Below are 19,499 nucleotides of genomic sequence, written 5' to 3'. Positions count from 1 at the left end.
AGAAAACTGGCTCAGGCATACACCCCTTATAATAATCTGCACTGCTTCAAAATATGAAATCAAGTTGTAATTACATTTGTAATATTGTGTGTTTAATTTCTGTATAATTAAGAACTCAATGTTTCAATGAAAGCAAAAAAAAAAATAGAGTATAATTCAGTATTGCTTATTTGTCTCAAATGTAAGCATCGTGAATAGTTAAGTAAACAGGAATGATAATACAACAACAAAAAAGTAGAACTTGGCTAGCTGCCCAAACTGAATGAACTCTGCTTCTCTAAATTCAGGGTATATAGCATGACTGACTGTAGCAACAGCTACACTATCAGTTTACCACTTAAAACACTGAGAGAGACTTTCCTCTATTCACACAGGCTTACGTATATATTGATCTAAAAATTGCTTTCCTTCCAGGCTAACACCTGATACATATATTCTGTCACCTCGGGGGGCCTGTTTTTTCTTTTCCAGAAGCATCAGAAATATATTTGGCCAATAATGAGACACATGAACTATAAATTAACGTTGCATGTGGTCTTGATAAGAGGAAGAGTCTCAAATATCATAGGCTGTTCGTTAACGTCAGTAGCATTTCCTGAAGTGTCAGTTGAGGTAGCCTCTGCAGGTCACAGCCCCGCATTTACACACAGTTCTGAGTCTCTTTCTGGCTGGGCTGTGGTCGATAGAATCTGAAGATATATCTCCAGAACCTGAATACGGAAAAAGGAATGCAGAAGAAAGGGTTAAGCCAATTCAGAAGGAGTTTTAAAACTGCCATCAGTTTTACAGTAGCTCTGTATTCATATACAGGACCAGTGTAACAAGTTAGCTAAGGAGACCGAATTCCTTTCACATATATAAAGAAATTAAGCCATTTCACACGGAGACAGTACCGCCCAAGAAACCATACTGGGTACTCTACCTTTCATCTGATAATCAAAAGTCAGCTCTTCTCCAGCATTTATGGTCCTTGTGGAAAATAATGCTATTCGGGGAAGACGTGTATCGAGGTTATCGATGAAAACATTGAATACCTGAAGATTTGGATCACACTAAAAAGGAAATTAGAACCATAGTCAGTAAAACCGATGAACAAACTCTTCGACATGCCATAGTTCAAAAAGATCATCAGACAAATAAGTTCTAGTCAAAATCAAACTGCTGGGGCCGGAGTGACAGGAGAGTGGGGAGGGCGTTTGCCTTGCACATGGCTGACCTGGGTTCGATCCCCGGCACTCCATATGGGCCCCTAGGCATGCCAGGAGTAATCTCTGAGCATCCCCAGGTATTTCTCAAAAAGAAAAAAAAAATTAAATTGCTTATGGTTTTACTGTTGCACAAACAGTAAGAGCAGGCACACATAAAATACTTTCACTTACAGGAAATTTCAGATAATTGTAACTCTAAAGAACTGAATTACAATAAATGCATTGCCCACAGGTAGCTTTAACAGTTATTAGTATTTCTGCCTATCTTATTTCACCTAGTTACAACTTTTTCTTTTTTTAGTGGGGATGGGATGTGTCAGAGCCAGTTGTGCTCGGAGCTTACTCCTGACGCTCTGCTCAAGGATCAATCCTGATAGTGCTCGGAGGACCGTATGTGGTGCTGGAGATCGAGCCCGGGACGGCCACAAGCAAGACAAACACCCTACCCACAGCACCCTTTTTCTGGCCCTAGCTCTAACTTCACAATGTTCTGGAGAGCTTTAATACAAATCTCAGGTATCACTTACTTGTAAGCATTTCTCCAAGGTATACTACAAAACCAGAATAACTGTACTAAAAAAAAAAAAGTCAGCACTACAAAACCCAAAATTTCATACCGATGGATTTTGTTGCTCAAACTTGCTTAGAACATTTTGATATTTTGAAACTACATTAAGTTGGAATAGACAAAAACTAGTGACTCAGAAATGAAAAGGGTTTGATTACCCTTAAAAGAATGTCTATTCTGAGGAATATCTCAGATTTATCACTGAAGGGGGGAAAAAAGGTAAAAGTACATCAGAAAAAAAAAAAAGGAATCAAAATGTCTCTTACATTTTACTCATTTGAATCAAACCAGTTTCTTTAAACAAAGACCCATCGAAAGTTTAACATGGTCTATTTTTTGGGCTGGTCAGGTATGTAATGTACTAATGACACACAATTTCCTTGTCATTTATAAAGTGGAGCTAATGTCATTTTCACAAATCTAGTATTACCTTTCCACTGTCAGTGGCTGCCCACATCACTGTACCTCTGGCCCGTATCCAGGAGCCAGGCGCCCTGCCGCGAGACAATCCCAGCCCAGCCTTTCAAATCTTAAGAGTATGAAATTCTAGATATTCTTTGTTCTTTTCAAACATGAATTAAAACTAAGGAAAAATGCTGATTTGTACTTTAGGGGAAAAAAGAACTCCCTAAGTACTTCAATTTCCTATGCATTGTTAAATTTCATTAAAACGCTAACATATTCACATTTTGAGAAGTGACACAAATTAAAATCAGTTATCACTGTATCACTGTCATCCCGTTCTTTATCGATTTACTCGAGTGGACACCAGTAACATCTCCATTCGTCCCAGCCCTGAGATTTTAGCAGCCTCTCCTTACTTGTCTTTCCCAAACGCTGCCATATTGGAGGCTCTTTCAGGATCAGGCGAATGAGACCTGTTCTTGGTACTGTTTTTGGCATATCGAATAAACCTAAAATTAGCTATGATCTTCTCTAAGAACTGATACAACTGTGATTGCTTTTTGGGGATGGTTGTTTCTGGGCCACTCCTGGTGGTGCTCGGGGAACCCTAGGGGGTGCCAGGATCAAGCCTGGGTTGGTCTCACGAAGAGCAAGCCCCCTGGCCCCGCTAGACTATATTTCCAGTTCAAATTTTATCTTTAAAAAAATTTTTTTTTTTGGCGAAACCTGGTGGTGCTCAAGATTTACTTTTGGCTGACCCCTGCAGAGTCAGAGGACCATGTGGGATGCCAGAGATGGACTGAACTCCAGTGGGCCTCATGCCAGGCAAATGCCCCACCTGCCGCACTATGGTTCCTGCCCTAGCTGTGATGTTTAAACTTTATTGAATTCCTTGGCTCATTAATTTCCTCCTCTATGTAAGGAGAAATACATCTCTTGTAAAGTTGCTTGAAAGTCTCGATTATTTGAAAGATTCTTGCAAAATGTATTTGGCCGGCATCTGAAAAGTTTCCTTACACAGCAGTACTATGACTTAATTAAAGAGACTCCCAGATGAAAATACTTTGGAAATGTTGGAAAGGTAAGTAGTTTAAAGACAGTGATTCTTCAACGATCGAAAAAAAATCACTAAAAAGAGTACTGATTTCAATGACGTGTTCGGTCTAATTTAGTATTTCTTACACTGTGGTTCACAAAATGAGACACATTTCCGTATCGAGCTGCATCCACTGTGAATTCGTCAGATTCATAGTCCAGGTCAAAGAGGTATGTGATTCCTCTATTGTCATACAACTGCCCACGTCTTTCAGCTTCTTCGCTTGTGATTACCTAGAAAGAGACAACTACAGTATATCATAGAGCTGTTGCGGGGCTGGGACCCGTGAGCTTAACTCGCCCGTCAACGAGTCTGTCATTACCATATTGCTACAGGCACATTCAGCTGTCACCAAAACCGGCACACAACTAGAAAAGACAGAGGTGGGAGCAAGTACTAGAGGCACGACGATGGTGCAGGGGGATGAAGACACCGTTCAGACAGTGTTTTACTCTCATAATTCACTAAGGCCTCAGAGCTCTGCTGGAAATGACGGAACACGCAGCACTCTTACTTCCCCGAGTAAGTGACCTAGCACAGTGTCACTCCAGGGGTCGGGGGGCTGGGAGTACAATTAGGGGGGTGTTTTACTTCCCTTAAAGAAAAGGCAGGTTTCCAGAAGGAAGTGGAGTTTTTTCCTTTTTCCCCCCTGTAGCCCAAGTAAGTTTGGGAAGCTCTGCTCTGCAGGCACATTTCCCCTGTGCTCTTGCACAGGAGGAAAGGTCTGTTCGGTTTGCTGTTGACTGTATGGAAAGTTTAGTTTTGTAGAACAGGTTTTCATGAAATTCTGTAGCTTAAAACCATCACCTACAGTTTCTGCCCTTATGCACACGTTACCAAATGCTCACCTTAACAAAACATTAGGGGCCAAAGACATAGTATCAGGGTTAAGGAGCCTGCCTTGCACACAGCCTGCTGTGTTTCGATTCTTGGCACCATACGTGGTCCCCTAAATACTCATCACAGAGCCAGGAGTTAACCCTTGAGCAAGGCGTTCAAACCAAACAAGAAACCAAAAATTAATGTGACTCATGGTGTCAAAAAATTTAGCTGCTGTTATAAACCCAAAAGGGGAATGTTCTTCTCTAATACCCCACAAGGTTAGTTTGATTATATAGTATCTAGATTATATTGCTATGTTCACGTTCAGATGGCACCAACACCTTCACATACCTAGAGAAATTGCCCTGAACAATGATGTTTTAATACTGCCATTCTCTTAAACGAACAAAGACCAATTTAACCTCAACAACAACTTTTACCATCAGTCAGATTTGGGGGCCCTCAATATGTAGTCTCACTTTTGTTTTTCTAGTCTCAGTTTGAGAGCAGATGGAATAAAGGTAGACTGGCAGAGGGCAGACTTGGGTTCAAATCAAGACTCTCCTTACACCTATCTGGTCTCGGATTGCTTTAGTCTCCTACTAGGTGACCATGGAGACAGCAGTCCCAGCTCAGAGAGTTGTTGACTTAATGAGTCAATACAAAAAGCACACATAGAATAGCAACGTGATACATGAGAAATACCATTAATATACATGTGCTATTTGTATTTTAAAAGTATTAAGTAAAATTTGTATTTCCTTGTGAATAAAATAATTGCTTCTATGCATACCTAACAATACAGAAACTACAACAAATTGCTTTACTTTCATTATCTTTCATGTTGATATAAAATTGAGTCCTGTCAACTACATTTGCCCATCTTGGGTCAAATGGGTTCTTTACAATTTATAAGTCTCAAAGTTGGCAAGTGTTTAGATCTGATCTTAAGACTTTTTATATAAAAACCACTTCATGTTTTTCAAAGTTACAAATTGTCAGTTTTAACGACTGTTCATTGAAAGATGACTGTAAGTTTCAACTGTTATTACGTGCACTTCTTGTTTCTATAGCTACCCTCTGCCAGAGTACCTTTCTCTCAAAACTGAAATTCCTATAAATCCACAAGTGAGTATCAAAATAGATCCCTTTTTTTCTTCTTTTTTGGGTCACACCCGGCGATGCACAGGGGTTACTCCTGGTTCTGCACTCAGGGATTACTCCTGGTGGTGCTCGGGGAACCATACGGGATGCTGGGAATCGAACCCGGGTCGGCCGCGTGCAAGGCAAAAGCCCCCTGCCCCCGCTGTGCTATTGCTCCAGCGCCAAAAGAGATCCCATGTTACTGAGGGGAAAAGGGTATTTTTCAAAAGCATAAGCCTCAAATGCACAGGATTTGCTATGCATTACACTGAACTTACCTCTCCAACATACTCCATGACGAAACTCATTCTTTTAATCTTCACAAGCGTCTTGACACCCCAGCCACAGCCATTGCTAGTTCGGAAAATGCACAGTGAATATGGTGTGCCTTTCTGTACAATCCTGTTGGGACAGTCTGGTCCACACTGACACCTTGAGTTGCATTCATAAATGGGAGTACCAGGCGGGATTTTAATCTGTTGGTTTTTATTATAAGCCAAAAGAACTCCAGCTTCGGCAGGACAGCACTTCTCAAAGAAGCAATCTGTGCACGAACACCCAAAGGTCACTTCATTTACTAGGCTGATTCCAGGAGCTGGTTTATATTCATTAATGTAGTAGAAGTCTGAAGGTGGGCCCTCTAAGTCAACAGTATTTTCAACAAAAATCATTCCTTTATGATTCTTTCTTCTGTTGAGTTCATCTTGCCATCTCTGCAAAGCTATCCTCTGTTTAGCCTTCTTTACAACATATTCAGCAATGGCTGGCCTCAGAGCTTTGTCTTTTAGAGTTATTACTTTGCCTTTCTTTACCCGAGATAAATAATTATGCATGTCATTAGAGAACTGCTGAAGTAGTAACGGGCACTTGAGATTTTGCAAAGGTTCCCAAGTATTTGTAGAATCTGGCCATCCTTTCCATTTTACAAGATAATATTCCATATCCTTAAAATAGAAAAAGAAAATGCAAATCAGATGACAGCCCTAGTTACTTAGAATTAACACCTTAAATCAGGATTATCATTTCTCTTAATATATTCCAGGATGATAGTTAAAGGAATTTAGAAGAGGAATTAAAATTTTTTTCCCTTTATATCACCATAAAATAGGCACAGTATTCAGATGGGGTATCATGTTTCTTATAAGATAAGTAAGAGTTATATCTGAGGAAAGATAAAAGATGCTGATTCATTAGTATTTTACCAGTGGTTAAACTGATTAAGGGAGTTTCTTTTTTTCAGTGGTATTGGGGATCTAACAGGGCATGTATTCTACCACTGAGTTAAACCCCTAGGTCCAAAAGATCTATTTATGACCTAGGTTAGGGACTTAGATTGAGGCCAGCATTCTCTAAGCTGCTCCAGGACCATGGACACAAAGAGAAGCTAGTTTATCCTGAAGATATTTGTCCCTGGATACTCTAGAAACACTGTCTAATACAGTCCTTCCTCCTGGAACGTACCCGCCAGACACCGCCAATGCGCGTTAATGAGAACTCAGGTGTGCTTTCTCTGAAAAACCCCGAATCTCAAAGCTCAGCACAAGAGTAAACTATCTTAACTTCAAAACACAACAAAAACTCTGATTATATGTTGAGAAACCTATTTGGGATTATTAAACATGTTATGGAAGGCAGGCTGGAGCAACGGGACAGCGGGTGGGGCACTGTGTCTTGCACGAGGCCAACCTGGGCTCGATTTCTCCGCCCCTCTAGGAGAGCCTGGCAAGCTACTGAGAGTATCCCGCCCTCACAGCAAAGCCTGGCAAGCTCCCCGTGGCATATTCCATATGCCAAAAACAGTAACAAGTCTCACAATGGAGACGTTACTGGTTCCCTCTTGAGCAAATCCATGAACAGCAGGAAGACAGGGCTACAGTGTTACAGTTATGGAAAGAAATTTCACCTGTTTCTTTTTACTTTGTTTAATGTGATTAAGAAAATTTGAATCATCCCTATGAAAACTGGATTCAGGCTGGCAGTCGGTATTCAAGCCCTGAATGAATTAGTCTGCAGCCTGCTGAGGGCCTCTCTGGGCCTGGACCCTTGTCTTCCTCTGTCCTCAACTTGACTAGAATTTCCCCCCCCTGAGGCAATGCCAAGGCAAGTTTCTCTTAACAAGGCAGTCAAGGGTGCAAAATAAGAAACAGGGAACTACAGTCTCAGTTTTTCCCGTGGCCTGGAATAATAGATCTATGTGCTCAAGGACAAAATTCCTTCTGCAAAAGAAAAGCAACCAATCCATGTTCTAGGTCACTGTCACTGTCCTCCTGTTGTTCATCGATTTGCTCAAAGGGGCCCAGTAACATTGTGAGACTTGTTACTGTGTTTGACATATCGAATATGTCACAGGTAGCTTGCCAGGCTCTGCTGTGCGGGGGAGATAGTCTCGGTAGCTTGCTGGGCTCTCCGAGAGGGGCAGAGGAATCAAACTCGGGTTGGCCATGTTGGCTGCGTGCAAGGCAAACGCCCTACCCACTGTGCTATGATCCAACTTACTTGGGACGTACTTCCTTTTCCCTGAAATGCATCTGTGATGAAATTAGGACACTGAGTGCTGTTTGCACAGGTCAGTGATTATTACCGTTGCAGGGGCTGGGAAGTCCAGGCCATGGCAGCAACACTGCGTTAAATAGCCGTCTGAGGAACACAGAGACGCACCCCCTCAGCCCAGGCTGCTGCTCTGCTCTGGTCAGTGCTTGTGAGTTATGAGCACTTGATGAAAAGTGTGTACAGTATTTTCTATTTAAAAAAAATTGTACTTCCTTGACTGTGTGAGGAAGAGGATTCCTCACAATGGTGCCTGCGTGAATGACATCTCGAGATCCAGCGCACACAAGCCTCTAAGCACCCAGAATCCGTCCAACTAGCGAAGGTGTGATATGGATTTCTCTGTCCTGTGGGGAACTGCTATAGTCTGGAATTACTACCAGGTATCTGCTCCACAAAGGAACCAACTTACCGTATCTAAAGTACTGATTCCCCTACCCTGTAGGATTTTATTTTTTCTGATTCGGTTGCACAGTAGTACAACTCTGTTCGTTTGGTTCTGTTCTGCAGTTTTTGACCGTAGCCCTGGGTTACATAAAAAGCTGCCAGCAAAGCCTGCCTCATGAGTAAAGGGGAGAAGACAGCTGGAATAGAGAAGGGGTCACTAAGAAAATGATGACTGGAGGAATTGGTCGGGATGGGAGATGTGGGCAGAAAGTAGATGAAGGACCAAACATGATAACCTCTCAGTGTCTGTACTGCAAACCATAATGCCTCAAAGTAGAGAGAGATTATGGGGGATAATGTCTGCCATGGAGGCAGGGTGAGGATGGGAAAGGGGGTATGCCGGGGATATTGGTGGTGGGGAATGTGCACTGGTGGAGGGATGGGTGTTTGATCATTGTGTGATTGTAACCCAAACACGAAAGCTTGTTAACTATCTCATGGTGGTTCAATTAAATAAATAAATTAATTAAAAAAAAAAAAAGCTGCCAGCAAACAGTGAAACAGACACACTGGCCTCAAGAGTCAGACCATGAAGCCAAACTATCATTAAGCAAAATTAAACACAATGTCACCTAAATTTGCTTCTAAAATAATGTCTTGTATCATTTAACGTGAGTCATTCGCATTTAGAGTGACTAGGTATGCTGCTGATCACTTTGATACCTACAGAAGGCAGATGCCAAACACGAGTACATGAGCAAAAGTGCAGCAACACTGATTTTTCTACCTTGTAGATTTTTTACATTAAGCATATCCTATTTTTATTATTTTATGTGTGTGACTGGGGACTGAGCCTTGAGCCTCACATGAGAAGCACACACTCTACCAGTGACAAACATCCCTGGCCCATATTTTATTTTAAAATCCCATAAAGTGGGGGCCAGAAAGATAGTTTAGAGTTAAAGTGCTTGCTCGGCATTGATCTGGGGTCAGCAGCACACAGAACAAGCACTTTTTAAACTCTATATCGGCCTCCAAGGACCGCCAGGAGCACAGAACCAGGAGAAAGTCTTTAACAGTGTCGGGTGTGGCCCAACACCACCTCCCATTATTTCTATTTGGAAGAAGAAATAGGAAAAATAATTTCTGTCTTAATGAATTCAATGCCCTAAAATTCAAATCAAAGTCATAAAGTATGTAAGCCTCCTATATCCATGCATCTTTTTGAAATGCCATCAACTCTTGATTACCCATAAAAAATGGAATACAGTCATGAAAATGATACATAAATCACTCCTGTACTATTAGGGATGCGTCATTAGAGTTTCTCTTAAAGGCATGCTGGCCCCCACTCTGGTGGAGATGAAACCCATTCATCTTTCCTCTCCAGAATAATTAATCTTAGTCACCAGCGGCTATCTATTAGCAGTTAGGAGGGAAACTTCACTGGGAAAAACGCAGGAGGAAGCAACGCAAGGTGGTTCATTTGCAAAGGCCCAAAAGGGTGGGACAGTAAATCCCACTGGATGCCAACGAGGGAACTCAGTATAGTTAGAGGACCAGAAGGAACCACGCTGCTAGAGACTGATGGGTCGTGTTGGGCAGGGCACTGAGGCACTGGGCAGGGAACAAAAGGCACTGGGTAGGGGGTGGGAGGCGGGCTGGGAAGCACGCACAACTTGGGGGAATATCTCAGCACTGGTCAGGCAAGAGGACACAGGGGCCTGCCTAGTGTTAAGGTTCAGACTATGAACTGAGAGAAGACGAAGGGCAAGAGCCAACTTTAGGGGGCTGGAGCGATAGCACAGCGGGTAGGGCATTTGCCTTGTACGCAGCTGACCTGGGTTCGATTCCCAGCATCCCATATGGTCCCCTGAGCACTGCCGGGGCTAATTCCTGAGTTCAGAGCCAGGAGTAACCCCTGTGCATCACCGGGTGTGACCCCCCTCCCCCCAATTAAAAAAAAAAAAGAGCCAATTTTAGGCCACCACCAAAGCACTGGCCAAGGTTTCTCAGTCTGCAGACAGACAAGCTTTACAACTCTGCAGCTGTGGGAGGCTCCATGGAGGACCAAACCATTTGATGCCGAGTTCCTTAGGGACAACATTCTAGCTCTTTCCTAGTTGCTCAGACAAACCCCGGGCCTGCTCTTACTTTTCCCTCTGGTTCCTTCTGCGGCTTCTCGACAGACAGGCCTGTCCATCCCTGAGGCCACAGAGCTCAGCCTCAGCCCCTTCATACCAACAGGCTCATCTCTGGAAAATCTCAAGTTACCAAGTTCCCTGCAACAAGAATGGCATATGTGCTATCTTGGGTCAAGGGCATATGATGGTTAGGACATTCGAATGGCATTTCAGAGCCAGCCTGGAGCAGGACACAGCTCAGCAGCACGGCAACATGTACAAAACCCTGGGTGCCAGCCCCAGCACCGCCATAGCAAAAGAAATTCCTGCTTAAAAAGCTTTCTGACCTCGTCATTCTAACATTTTAATTTATTTTTGGCTTTTTTTGGGGGGTGGGGGGAGGCAATGCTCAGGCAGGGACTACTCCTGGCTCTGCATTTAGGAACTACTCCCAGCAGGCTCAAGAGGACCATATGGGGTGCTGGGGATCAAACCCGGGGCAAATGCCCTCCCTGCTGTACTGTTGCTCCAGGCCCAGCATTCCAACATTTCTAATGACATGCTGATAAACCCCTAAATCTGACCTCCTGCCCCACCACATGCCCTCTTAGGGGTAAATGGGGGACAGGGGAAACAGTACACAGGTGTCTGTGTATTCAAGGAATTAGAATGTGAACTACATCTGTTTAACTTTATTCTTATTAAAGCACCAAGATTTACAGAGTTGTTCATATCAGTTATTACAGGCATACAATGTTCCAACGCCAATCCCACCATCAGGGTGACCTCTCCTCCACTAATATCCCCAGAATTTCTCCTACCCCCCAGCCTGCCACCTTGGCAGACATCCAACAAATTTATTTCATATTGCTTGCTACAACAAAAAAAGTAGTGGTAAAAAGGAATTATCAGAAAGTAAATCAATAATGGTCAATTTGTGATGACTGACTGCTATATTAACTTATGTAAATAAATTCAAATCATTTAATACAATATTTAATGCCTATTCTCATTTACATAAGTAAGTTTTCAACTCAGGTACCTAAAACGTATTGCATTAATTTTTTTTTTGTACTTAGGTAGGTCTTTTTGTGGTAATAATGTCATTAATAAAGTTTTTCTAAAATTTTGTGCTATATATTTTTGAGTTTACATAAAACAGATATAAAGACTACAAATGTAAAATCTAATTAAAGTGAAGAGAATTAAAGTTTAAAGGGGAAGCTCTGGGGCCAGACTGATAGATAATACATCAAATAGGATGACTGTCTTGCATGTGGTTGACCTGAGTTCGATACCAGTCACCTCACATGGTCCCCTAAGCCTGCTGGGAGTGATTCCTGAGTGCAGAACCAAGAGTAAGCTCTGAGCACGGCTGGGTGTGGCCCCCAACCAAACAAATTAAAATTAAAGGAAAAAAATTTGACGTGTAAAAATAATACTGCTTTTATAGTAAGAAAGGAAATATTGATTTAATACTTAAAAACTTTTTTTTGTTTGTTTTTTAGGTCACGCCCGTCGAGAAAGCTCAGGGCTTACTCCTGGCTCTGCATTCAGAAATTACTCCTGGATGTGCTCAGAGGGCCATACGCACAGTCTGAGGTCATACCCGAGCAGACCATGCGCAAGAAAAATGCCCTCCTGCCGTGCTCTCTCTGATGCCCCCAGATTCATCTTTAAATTTAGTCACTGTGGATTAAAACGTTATTCACGACTAGGTTTCAAAATGATTAGAAAATATGATATCTACTTAAAGTGCATGGAAAATTTATACACAAAAAAACTATTGTCACTATTGAAAGAAACAGGGCACCAGGAAATAGAAAAATATTTGATGTTCATGGACTGAAGAATAATGTCAAAATAACCATCCTATCCAAAGCTTTACACAGACTCAATGCAATTCCCATTACAAACAAAGAAAAAAACAAAAACAATGATATTCTAAATACACTGAATCATAAATTTCCCTGAAGAGTCAAAGCAGTTCTGAGAAGAGATGGGAGGTAATGCATTCCCTGACGAGGAATTCTACTACAGGCAGGGGGCTAATATAGGCTTCAGGCACTTGCTGTGCACGTGGCCGGCCCCAATCTGACCCCAGATGGTTCTCCCCCAAGCACCTCCAGGAGTGACTCCTGAACAGAGTCAGGGTAAGCCCCTGTTCGGTGTGGACCCTAAACTGAAGACAAATACATCACAGTATTATTATTTATCAAAAAGGTGGCACTGAAGCAGCACTTCAGACTAAGGGGACAGACCCAAGAGCCCAGAGAACAGCCTCGGAGGAACTGGGAGCATGAAACGAGCAAAGATCCGCCTCCCTGGGAAGGCTGACAACTGGATGACTGCGTGCAGGAAATGACACTGGACTCGAAGCTCATGCTGTGCATCAACTTTAATTCAAAGCGGATTGAAGACCTCAAGATTAGACCAGGATCCAAATAATACACTGAGGAAAATAGGCAAATCTCTCCAAGATACAGACCTCAGGGGTGTCTTCAATGATCCCGACTCCACTGGCAAAGATTAAAACCCAAAATAAATTGGGGCGACAAACAAAACGTTTTTGCATGAGCAAAAATAAAGATATCCTACTGAATGGGAGAAAATACTTAAAATCATAGATCAGGCCTAATAGTCAAGATGTGATAAGAACTCACTAAACTCAACAGGTGGGGAAAAAAAAATCAATAATCTCATCAAAGACCGGGAGAGGGGCTGGAGCAGTGGATGGGACTCTAACCTTGCATGTGACAAACCAGGTTTGATCCCTAACACCCCATTTGATCCCCACCAGGAGTAATACCTCAGCACAGAGCCAAGAGTAAGTCCTGAGCACCAGTGGGTGTGGACTATGCCCCCCGTCCCTGCCAAAAAGGTGGTGAGATGAACAAGATCCTTGCCTAGTGTTCACTTCCATCTCGCACCAATGAAAGTAGCATACATTAAAAAAAGCTTGAAGACACTCTAGAGAGTGAGTGTAGGGGCTAGCCCACTGGATGCAGCCTACCCCAGTTCAATTTCCAGCACTGGTAGGTCTTCCCGAGCACAGAACTGTCATAGCATCGCTAGGTGAGGTTCAACCTCCCTCTTTCTGCACAATTAGAAACCAGGGTTGGCTGGGACGTGGTGAAAAAGGAACTCTCTCTCATTCACCACCAGTGGGCATGTGATCTGGCTCAGCCGCTAGAGAAAATGGGATGGAGATTTCTTTAAAAGGCTGGAAGCTTCCAGAGGATCCAGCAATACCACTTGAACACTAAACTGGCAAAGACACATGCACAGCTACGTTCACTGCAGCATTAAGTACAAGAGCCAGGACACGGAAACAACACGATGTCTAACAACGAATGACCGGGGGAAAGAAGATAAGGTACATTACATGCCCACAAAAACTGGGAAGCTGGGAAGACAGTACAAGAAGGTGTGTATGCATGCCGCCAACCCTGATTTGACTCCCAGAATCACTATGGCCCTGAGCACAGAGCCAGGAATAGTCCCCTGAGCACCACTGGCTGTGTCCCGATCACCAATGTCCCAACCACACCTAAATAAGATGCAATCTTGCAGCTTGCTGCAACAACAGTGGCATATTTTATGCAGCCACCAGGAAACAGGAAATCTTGCAGTCTGCTGTATTTGGGATGGAACTGTACGGCATCATATTGGGTGAAATGAAGTCAGAGGGAGAAGGACAAATAGTAGAAGGGCTCACTCGTCTGGCACACGGCAATACAAAGAAAAGGAACAGATAGGGCAGAGTGAGCTTCATGTCCCTGATATACCCAAGAGACATGAATACACGTGCCCACCAAAAGTGGTACAGGAATACTCACAAGTGCATTAACAGCAACCTCCAAACGGAAGCAACCCAAATATCCACTGAGTGGTGATTTAGCTGGGAAAGCCCAAACAATGGAGTCCTTAGCAAGAGGAAGGAACGGGGCAGTGCTGCATGCGCCACACAGATGGACCTCTGTGAACACAGCACGCTCAGAGAAGGAAGCCAATCACATTCACCAAAGCCCACGTCCAGCTCATATGCTTCCATCAGGTGACTGACTGCCAAATAGGGAGGGAGAGAGAAAGCAGATGGTGATCACCATCGTCAGGGCCGGAGATGAGTGGGCAGGTGTGGGAGGGACAGCTAAGAAAGGCAAGGCTGCTTTTTGAGGGAAAGAAAAATGTTCTTTAACATTTCTTGTGAGGAAGGCTGCGCAACGCTGAGAGTACATTACAAACTTTGCAGTGGACAAACTGTACAGTCCACACATTAGCCTCAATAAAGCTGTTTTCAAATAGATGGTACAAGGGCTAAGAAACTGGTCTTGCATGCAGCCAACTGGGTTTCACCCCCAGCACCCGATATGGTCCCCCAAGCACTGCCAAGAGTGATCCCTGGGCAGAGCCAGGAATAAGACCTGAGCACAGCCAGGTGTGACCCCCCCCCCAAAGAAAAAATACACAGAGAAGTTACTGAGAAATGAAATCGGAAAAGACAGAAATAACTGCTGTGTGGCAGAGTCAGGTGAACAATTTCATTAAGTTAGGAAGGAGCTGCAAAGGTTTCTGACTGAGATAAACCAGCAGGAATAGTTTTTGATAACAAAGCTGGCACTGCAGAGTAAGCTACGACTGAGGGAGGATGACAAAAAGGGGGGGGGGAGATAACACCCCTGAAAGTCAGAAGGAGGATAGAGGGAGCTTGTACGGCAGGATCCTAGTTTTCACTGAAGGAGAGGAGGATATCAGATAAGAATGAGAGGTGAAGAAAGGGGACGAGGTCTTGAAAAGGAAGGAAAGGCAAGCAAACTGCTGACAGGAATCAGAAGGAAGGTGACCAAGTGTCAAAGGGCCGGGACGTGGCTCAATGACGAAGGTCAAGGCTGGAGTGTCATTCCTGTGGGCAGAACCCAATGGGTCAACCCTGCAGGGAAAGGGAACAACCCCTGCAGGCAGTGTCTGGGAGGAAAGACAGGCTAGCCTTAAGATTTGGATCCAAAACATTTCTTAGAAGAACATCTGTCTTTGGAAAGGGGACTGGGAAGAGAGTGGAAGGAGAGAAGATACAGGACGCTGTTACAGTTACAAGCCACAAGGAAGGCAGAGTGAGTTGGACCCTGTTACAGTTACAAGCCACAAGGAAGCTAGAAGTGAGTTGGAACTCCAGCCACCTGGTCCCACTGGAAAACATGCGCATAGCTAAGGTTGGCGATTCAGTACTATCAAACTTGAATTTCTAAGTTGGTTTTTGTTAATAGTGGGGCAAATGTAATTCAGGAACATAACTGCCAGGAGAAGCCAATCTGTGAAAAAACATTCACTCTGGTAATCCACATGGCAATAGTCAAGAGGTAGAATAAAAGCACCCTCAAATACCCTAAAGCAAGAACATTTTATGCCTCAAAAATCCTCTCAATGTCATTTGGCAATAAAGATGACAGGGCATATAAATGAGGTTTAGAATTTTAAACATTAAGGAAAGCTGTGCTTATCTGTTTAAGTTACAGAAATAGGAAACACTGAAGTCTAATTCTCTTTTAAGGGACTAGGTATTTGCCTTACCTTTACTACCTTGTAGTCACACAAGTACTCCACCTCATAATTGTTTAGATTCCTTTTGGTGATTCCGATCGATTTACATGTGAGCTTTTCTTTTCTACATAATTCCTGAAGAGTATCAAGTGAAACTAGGCAAGGCACACACCAAGCTACAATAAGAAAATAGAATTCTTTACTAATGAAATAGCTACTCAATTAAAACAAGACAAACCAACAACAACAACAAAAAAAGGAAAAACTTAAGACCTCTATGTCCCCACCCTTCAACTGGCAATTTTATAGAACTGAAAACTAATGACAAGAAAAGTTAGGCATTAAAAACACTGCATTAGTAAAATGTGTTGAACTTTCTCCTCAGCCTCTCACCTATGCTGAACTGATGTCAATGTCTTCTAAGCCACTTAAAGTGCTTCAACTTTAAATCCATGAAATACTGAACTATTTGCTTAAGATTAAAGATGGAAAGGTCAACAGAAGTAATGCTTTTGGCTCCCCAACATAACCGCTATTTTACTAAACTATCTCTTTATGACATTGCTTAACGGTACAATCATAGGATTTGTTCAAATGAAACTTTTCCTCCTCCTGCTACAGATCTGAAATCCAACTGAGGTCTAGTACCATAGCCACATACTCATCCTTCTCTACTGTCTCCCCAGCTTAGGAATGCGGCATGAAATCTGAACTCCACTTACACTGCCAGGGCTGGAATGTTAGTGAATAAACCCCCAGCCACAATATTCACGAGAATATTGCTATCAACAACTGGAGTGTATTTATTTGCCAACACTCACTTCCTGTATTGCTTGGAAAGCCAAGAATCACAAAACAGAGTATTCAGTTGACATGATTCCCTACACCAAGCGGGAAGAAACTCAGACGCCTTAGTTATGTAGAAGCCTGTCACTGACAGTGCTCAGGACCCACGAATTCCTACGGACGGACCATCATCGCGGGTGAAAAGTTAACACGCAAAAAAACGATGCTCTAGACCCAGGGCGCGGGCTTGGTTCGCCGTCTCCCGCGGCGAGGGGCGTGCCAAGAAGACGCAGCGCCCCGTGCCGGCCTCTGGCGCGCGCCACCCGAGTCCAGCGGGGCTGTCCTCTCCGGAGTGGCTAGAGGGGCACGGGAGCCCGCCCACGGCAGCCCGCCCGGGCTCTGGCATCGCTTGGTAGCTCTCCAAGGTAGTTGGGTCAGCAACCTTTGCTTCGCAAGTCACTTCCACGGAAGGCGCGTACCGCCTGGGCACTGCCCGCTATGCCCAGCCCAGCCCCAAACTGGGCGCCGGCGGCGGGGATGGGGGGGAGGTTCCTGGCTCGAGGGCAGGAAAAGGGCCGCAGAGAAACGACCCCTGGCGTCCATGGCACTGACTTGACCAAAAACAAAACAAAACAAAACGAAACCAAACAAAAAAACACCCAAACAAACCCAACTCCGGGGCTTTCTGGGCCGCGTCCTGCGCGTGCTGGACCCTTGGGCGTCAGCGGGTCCCCAAGGCGTGGACGGCTGTGTGCTGCGCTAAGAACCGCGGGCCAGGCGCCAGGAGCCGGAGGGTGGACGCCGCGACCCTCCACGAACGGCCCCACCTTTTACTTTTTTTTGGGGGGGAGGGAGTGAAAAAAAAAAGAAAGAAAGAAAGAAAAAAAGGAGGACCGGAGAGGCCACGTTGCCGCTCTGCGAGCTCGGGTGAGGGTCGGACCGGATCACCGTGATTAAGAAACCCTTCCTGCCCGCGGGCGGGCGCGCACAGACCCCACTCGGCCGCGCTCTGGAGCGCGTGGAGAGCTCCCCAGGCTCCCCGCCGGGGCTGACATTCTCCGGGGAGTCGCGGGCCGGGCGCGCCCCGATGACCGTGAGCGGCCCGGGCTGCGCGCGGCCCCCTCGGCGCCCGGCCCTGAGCCCCCCGCTTGCTCCCCGCCGCCCCCCTGGCCGGAACGCTGCCGGCGGGCTCGAACCCCCCGCGGAGGAGCGCAGCCCCGGGGCGCCCGAGTACCTGCGCACGGCGGGCGGGCGGGGCGCGGGCGCGGCGGGCGCCGGGCGCCGGGCCACGGGGGGCGCAGGACGACGCGCGGCGGCGGCGGCGGTGGCGGCGGCGGCGGGGCCGGGGCGGGAGGCGGGCGCGCGGGCCGGGGCGCGAGGGGCGCGGCGGCGGGCGGCGCGGCTGCAGCGGCGGGGCCCGGGCCGGCCCAGCTGCCCTGGCTGCGCCTGCCCAGCCGCGGCGTCGCCCGCCCGCCCGGCCCCGCTCGCGCCTCGGCCGCCGCCATCTTGGCGAGCTTTCATTCAAACTGGCGCGGTCCGAGCCGATAGCTCAGCTGGCCCGACGCTCCACCCCCGCCGGCCCGCGCAGGCGGCCCGGGGCAGGAAGCGGGCGGCGCGCTGACGTCACGGGCCCGCCCCCGGCCGCCGCCGCGCCTGCGCTCTGTCGGGGCGCGCGGGCGCCGGGGCGGGGCGTGGGCGGTGCCGGCGCCGGAGTCCCCGCCCCCTCCGCCCCTGCGCGCGCGTGCGCGCTCGTACGCGCATGCGCCGCCGCCTGCGAGGCTTCTGGGTCTGTAGGGGCGTGCGTGGTTTGTGCGTCTTCGGTGGTGGCTGCAGCCCGGTGGGCCGAAACTGTTCGCAGCCCCCGGCTTCTTCCTTCTGAGCGCCGCGAACCAACTCTCTCTTCTCTCTCTTCGCTCTTTCTCTCTTCCTCTCTCCTCTCTCTCCCCCCTCCCCCGATCTCATCTCAAACTTGAGCTCTTATTCTGCAGATTGGCTGCTGCCTATGACATCGCGCAGTGCGGAGGTGGGTCCCGAGCGTGGGAAATTGAGAGCCTGCCCCCTCCAAGGGGAGCTCTGAGCGCTGCCTTGTGCGCCCAGCGGTCCCTTTAGGGCAGTCCCTTGGAATCCGGTTAGAGCGCAGAATAGAATTTGCATCCGGTGTGTCTGGGGCCTCCACGCCGGCTGGATGCCCAGGGCCAGCACCCTGACCGCTCCTGAACGGTGGGGCTCCACCCGCCAACCAACACGCCCTGTTCACGCTGATCGGCTCAACCTTCGAGAACACAAGTCTTGGCGGAGTGGGGAGAACAGCATCAGTGGCAAGCCAGTGGGCAGCTTACCCAAGTGTGGAAACAGCCAAAGAAACCTGACGTGCCTGGCCATCGTGAAAATCTGAAATACTGGTCATAGCGTGAAGGAAACGGGCCCACTATGAGATCGGCTAGCCATTCATTAAAGAGAGCACTGCACGGTAGCACAGTCCTCCCGTTGTTCATTGGTTTGCTCGAGAGGGCTCCAGTAACAGCTCCATTGTGAGACTTGTTACTGTTTTTTAGCATATCGAATACCTCACGGGGAGTTTGCCAGGCTCTACCCTGCGGGTGGGATAATCCCGGTAGCTTACCGGGCTCTCTTGAGAGGGGCAGAGGACTCGAACCCGGGTTGGTGGGGTGCAAAGCAAATGCCCTATCCATTGTGCTATGGCTCCAGCCCAGCCATTAAAGATATTTATGAAAATCTTAGTTTCATGGGCAAACTGTTTATGATAAGAAAAACTCGAAAAATTCATAGTTTGAACTATGTAAGAAAAATGTATAAATTCAACCTAAACATCGTCTGGGAGGGATTTCCTTTTTGACCTCCCATAACAACTTTCT

The 19,499-nt window shown here is 46.2% G+C and overlaps 1 protein-coding gene across 4 annotated transcripts; it reads right to left on the bottom strand.

Moving 5' to 3' along the window:
• Nucleotides 1-421: 421 nt before the first annotated feature.
• SUV39H2 (SUV39H2 histone lysine methyltransferase) lies at nucleotides 422-17,934 on the bottom strand. 4 transcript variants are annotated; one of them, XM_056114655.1, is made up of 6 exons: nucleotides 17,858-17,934; nucleotides 15,868-16,013; nucleotides 5,521-6,186; nucleotides 3,364-3,510; nucleotides 923-1,052; nucleotides 422-710 (listed from the first exon to the last, which is right to left on the bottom strand). In XM_056114655.1, exons 3-6 carry the CDS (start codon nucleotides 6,181-6,183, stop codon nucleotides 604-606), a joined length of 1,047 nt encoding a protein of 348 aa, XP_055970630.1. In that variant the 5' UTR covers nucleotides 6,184-6,186; nucleotides 15,868-16,013; nucleotides 17,858-17,934; the 3' UTR covers nucleotides 422-603. The 4 variants fall into 4 exon arrangements, with proteins under 4 accessions (XP_055970630.1, XP_055970627.1, XP_055970629.1 ...); XM_056114652.1 differs by lacking the exon at nucleotides 17,858-17,934 and adding an exon at nucleotides 16,659-16,789; XM_056114654.1 differs by lacking the exon at nucleotides 15,868-16,013.
• Nucleotides 17,935-19,499: the final 1,565 nt, after the last annotated feature.

This window comes from Sorex fumeus, unplaced genomic scaffold (assembly GCF_029834395.1).
Source record: "Sorex fumeus unplaced genomic scaffold, SorFum_2.1 ptg000026l, whole genome shotgun sequence".
NCBI classification, from domain to species: domain Eukaryota; kingdom Metazoa; phylum Chordata; class Mammalia; order Eulipotyphla; family Soricidae; genus Sorex; species Sorex fumeus.
The sequence above is the reverse complement of the archived record's forward strand: the minus strand, read 5'-3'. Positions and strand labels throughout refer to the sequence as shown.

What these genes read in the sequence shown, in the direction of transcription:
- SUV39H2 (XM_056114655.1), bottom strand. Translation starts at nt 6,183, where the DNA reads ATGGAATATTATCTTGTAAAATGGAAAGGATGGCCAGATTCTACAAAT. An exon ending in TCATGGAGTATGTTGGAGAG is followed by an intron (nt 3,511 to 5,520) that starts GTAAGTTCAGTG and finishes GTCTCTTTCTAG; the next exon opens with GTAATCACAAGCGAAGAAGC. An exon ending in CTCATTTTGTGAACCACAGT is followed by an intron (nt 1,053 to 3,363) that starts GTAAGAAATACT and finishes TTTCCTTTTTAG; the next exon opens with TGTGATCCAAATCTTCAGGT.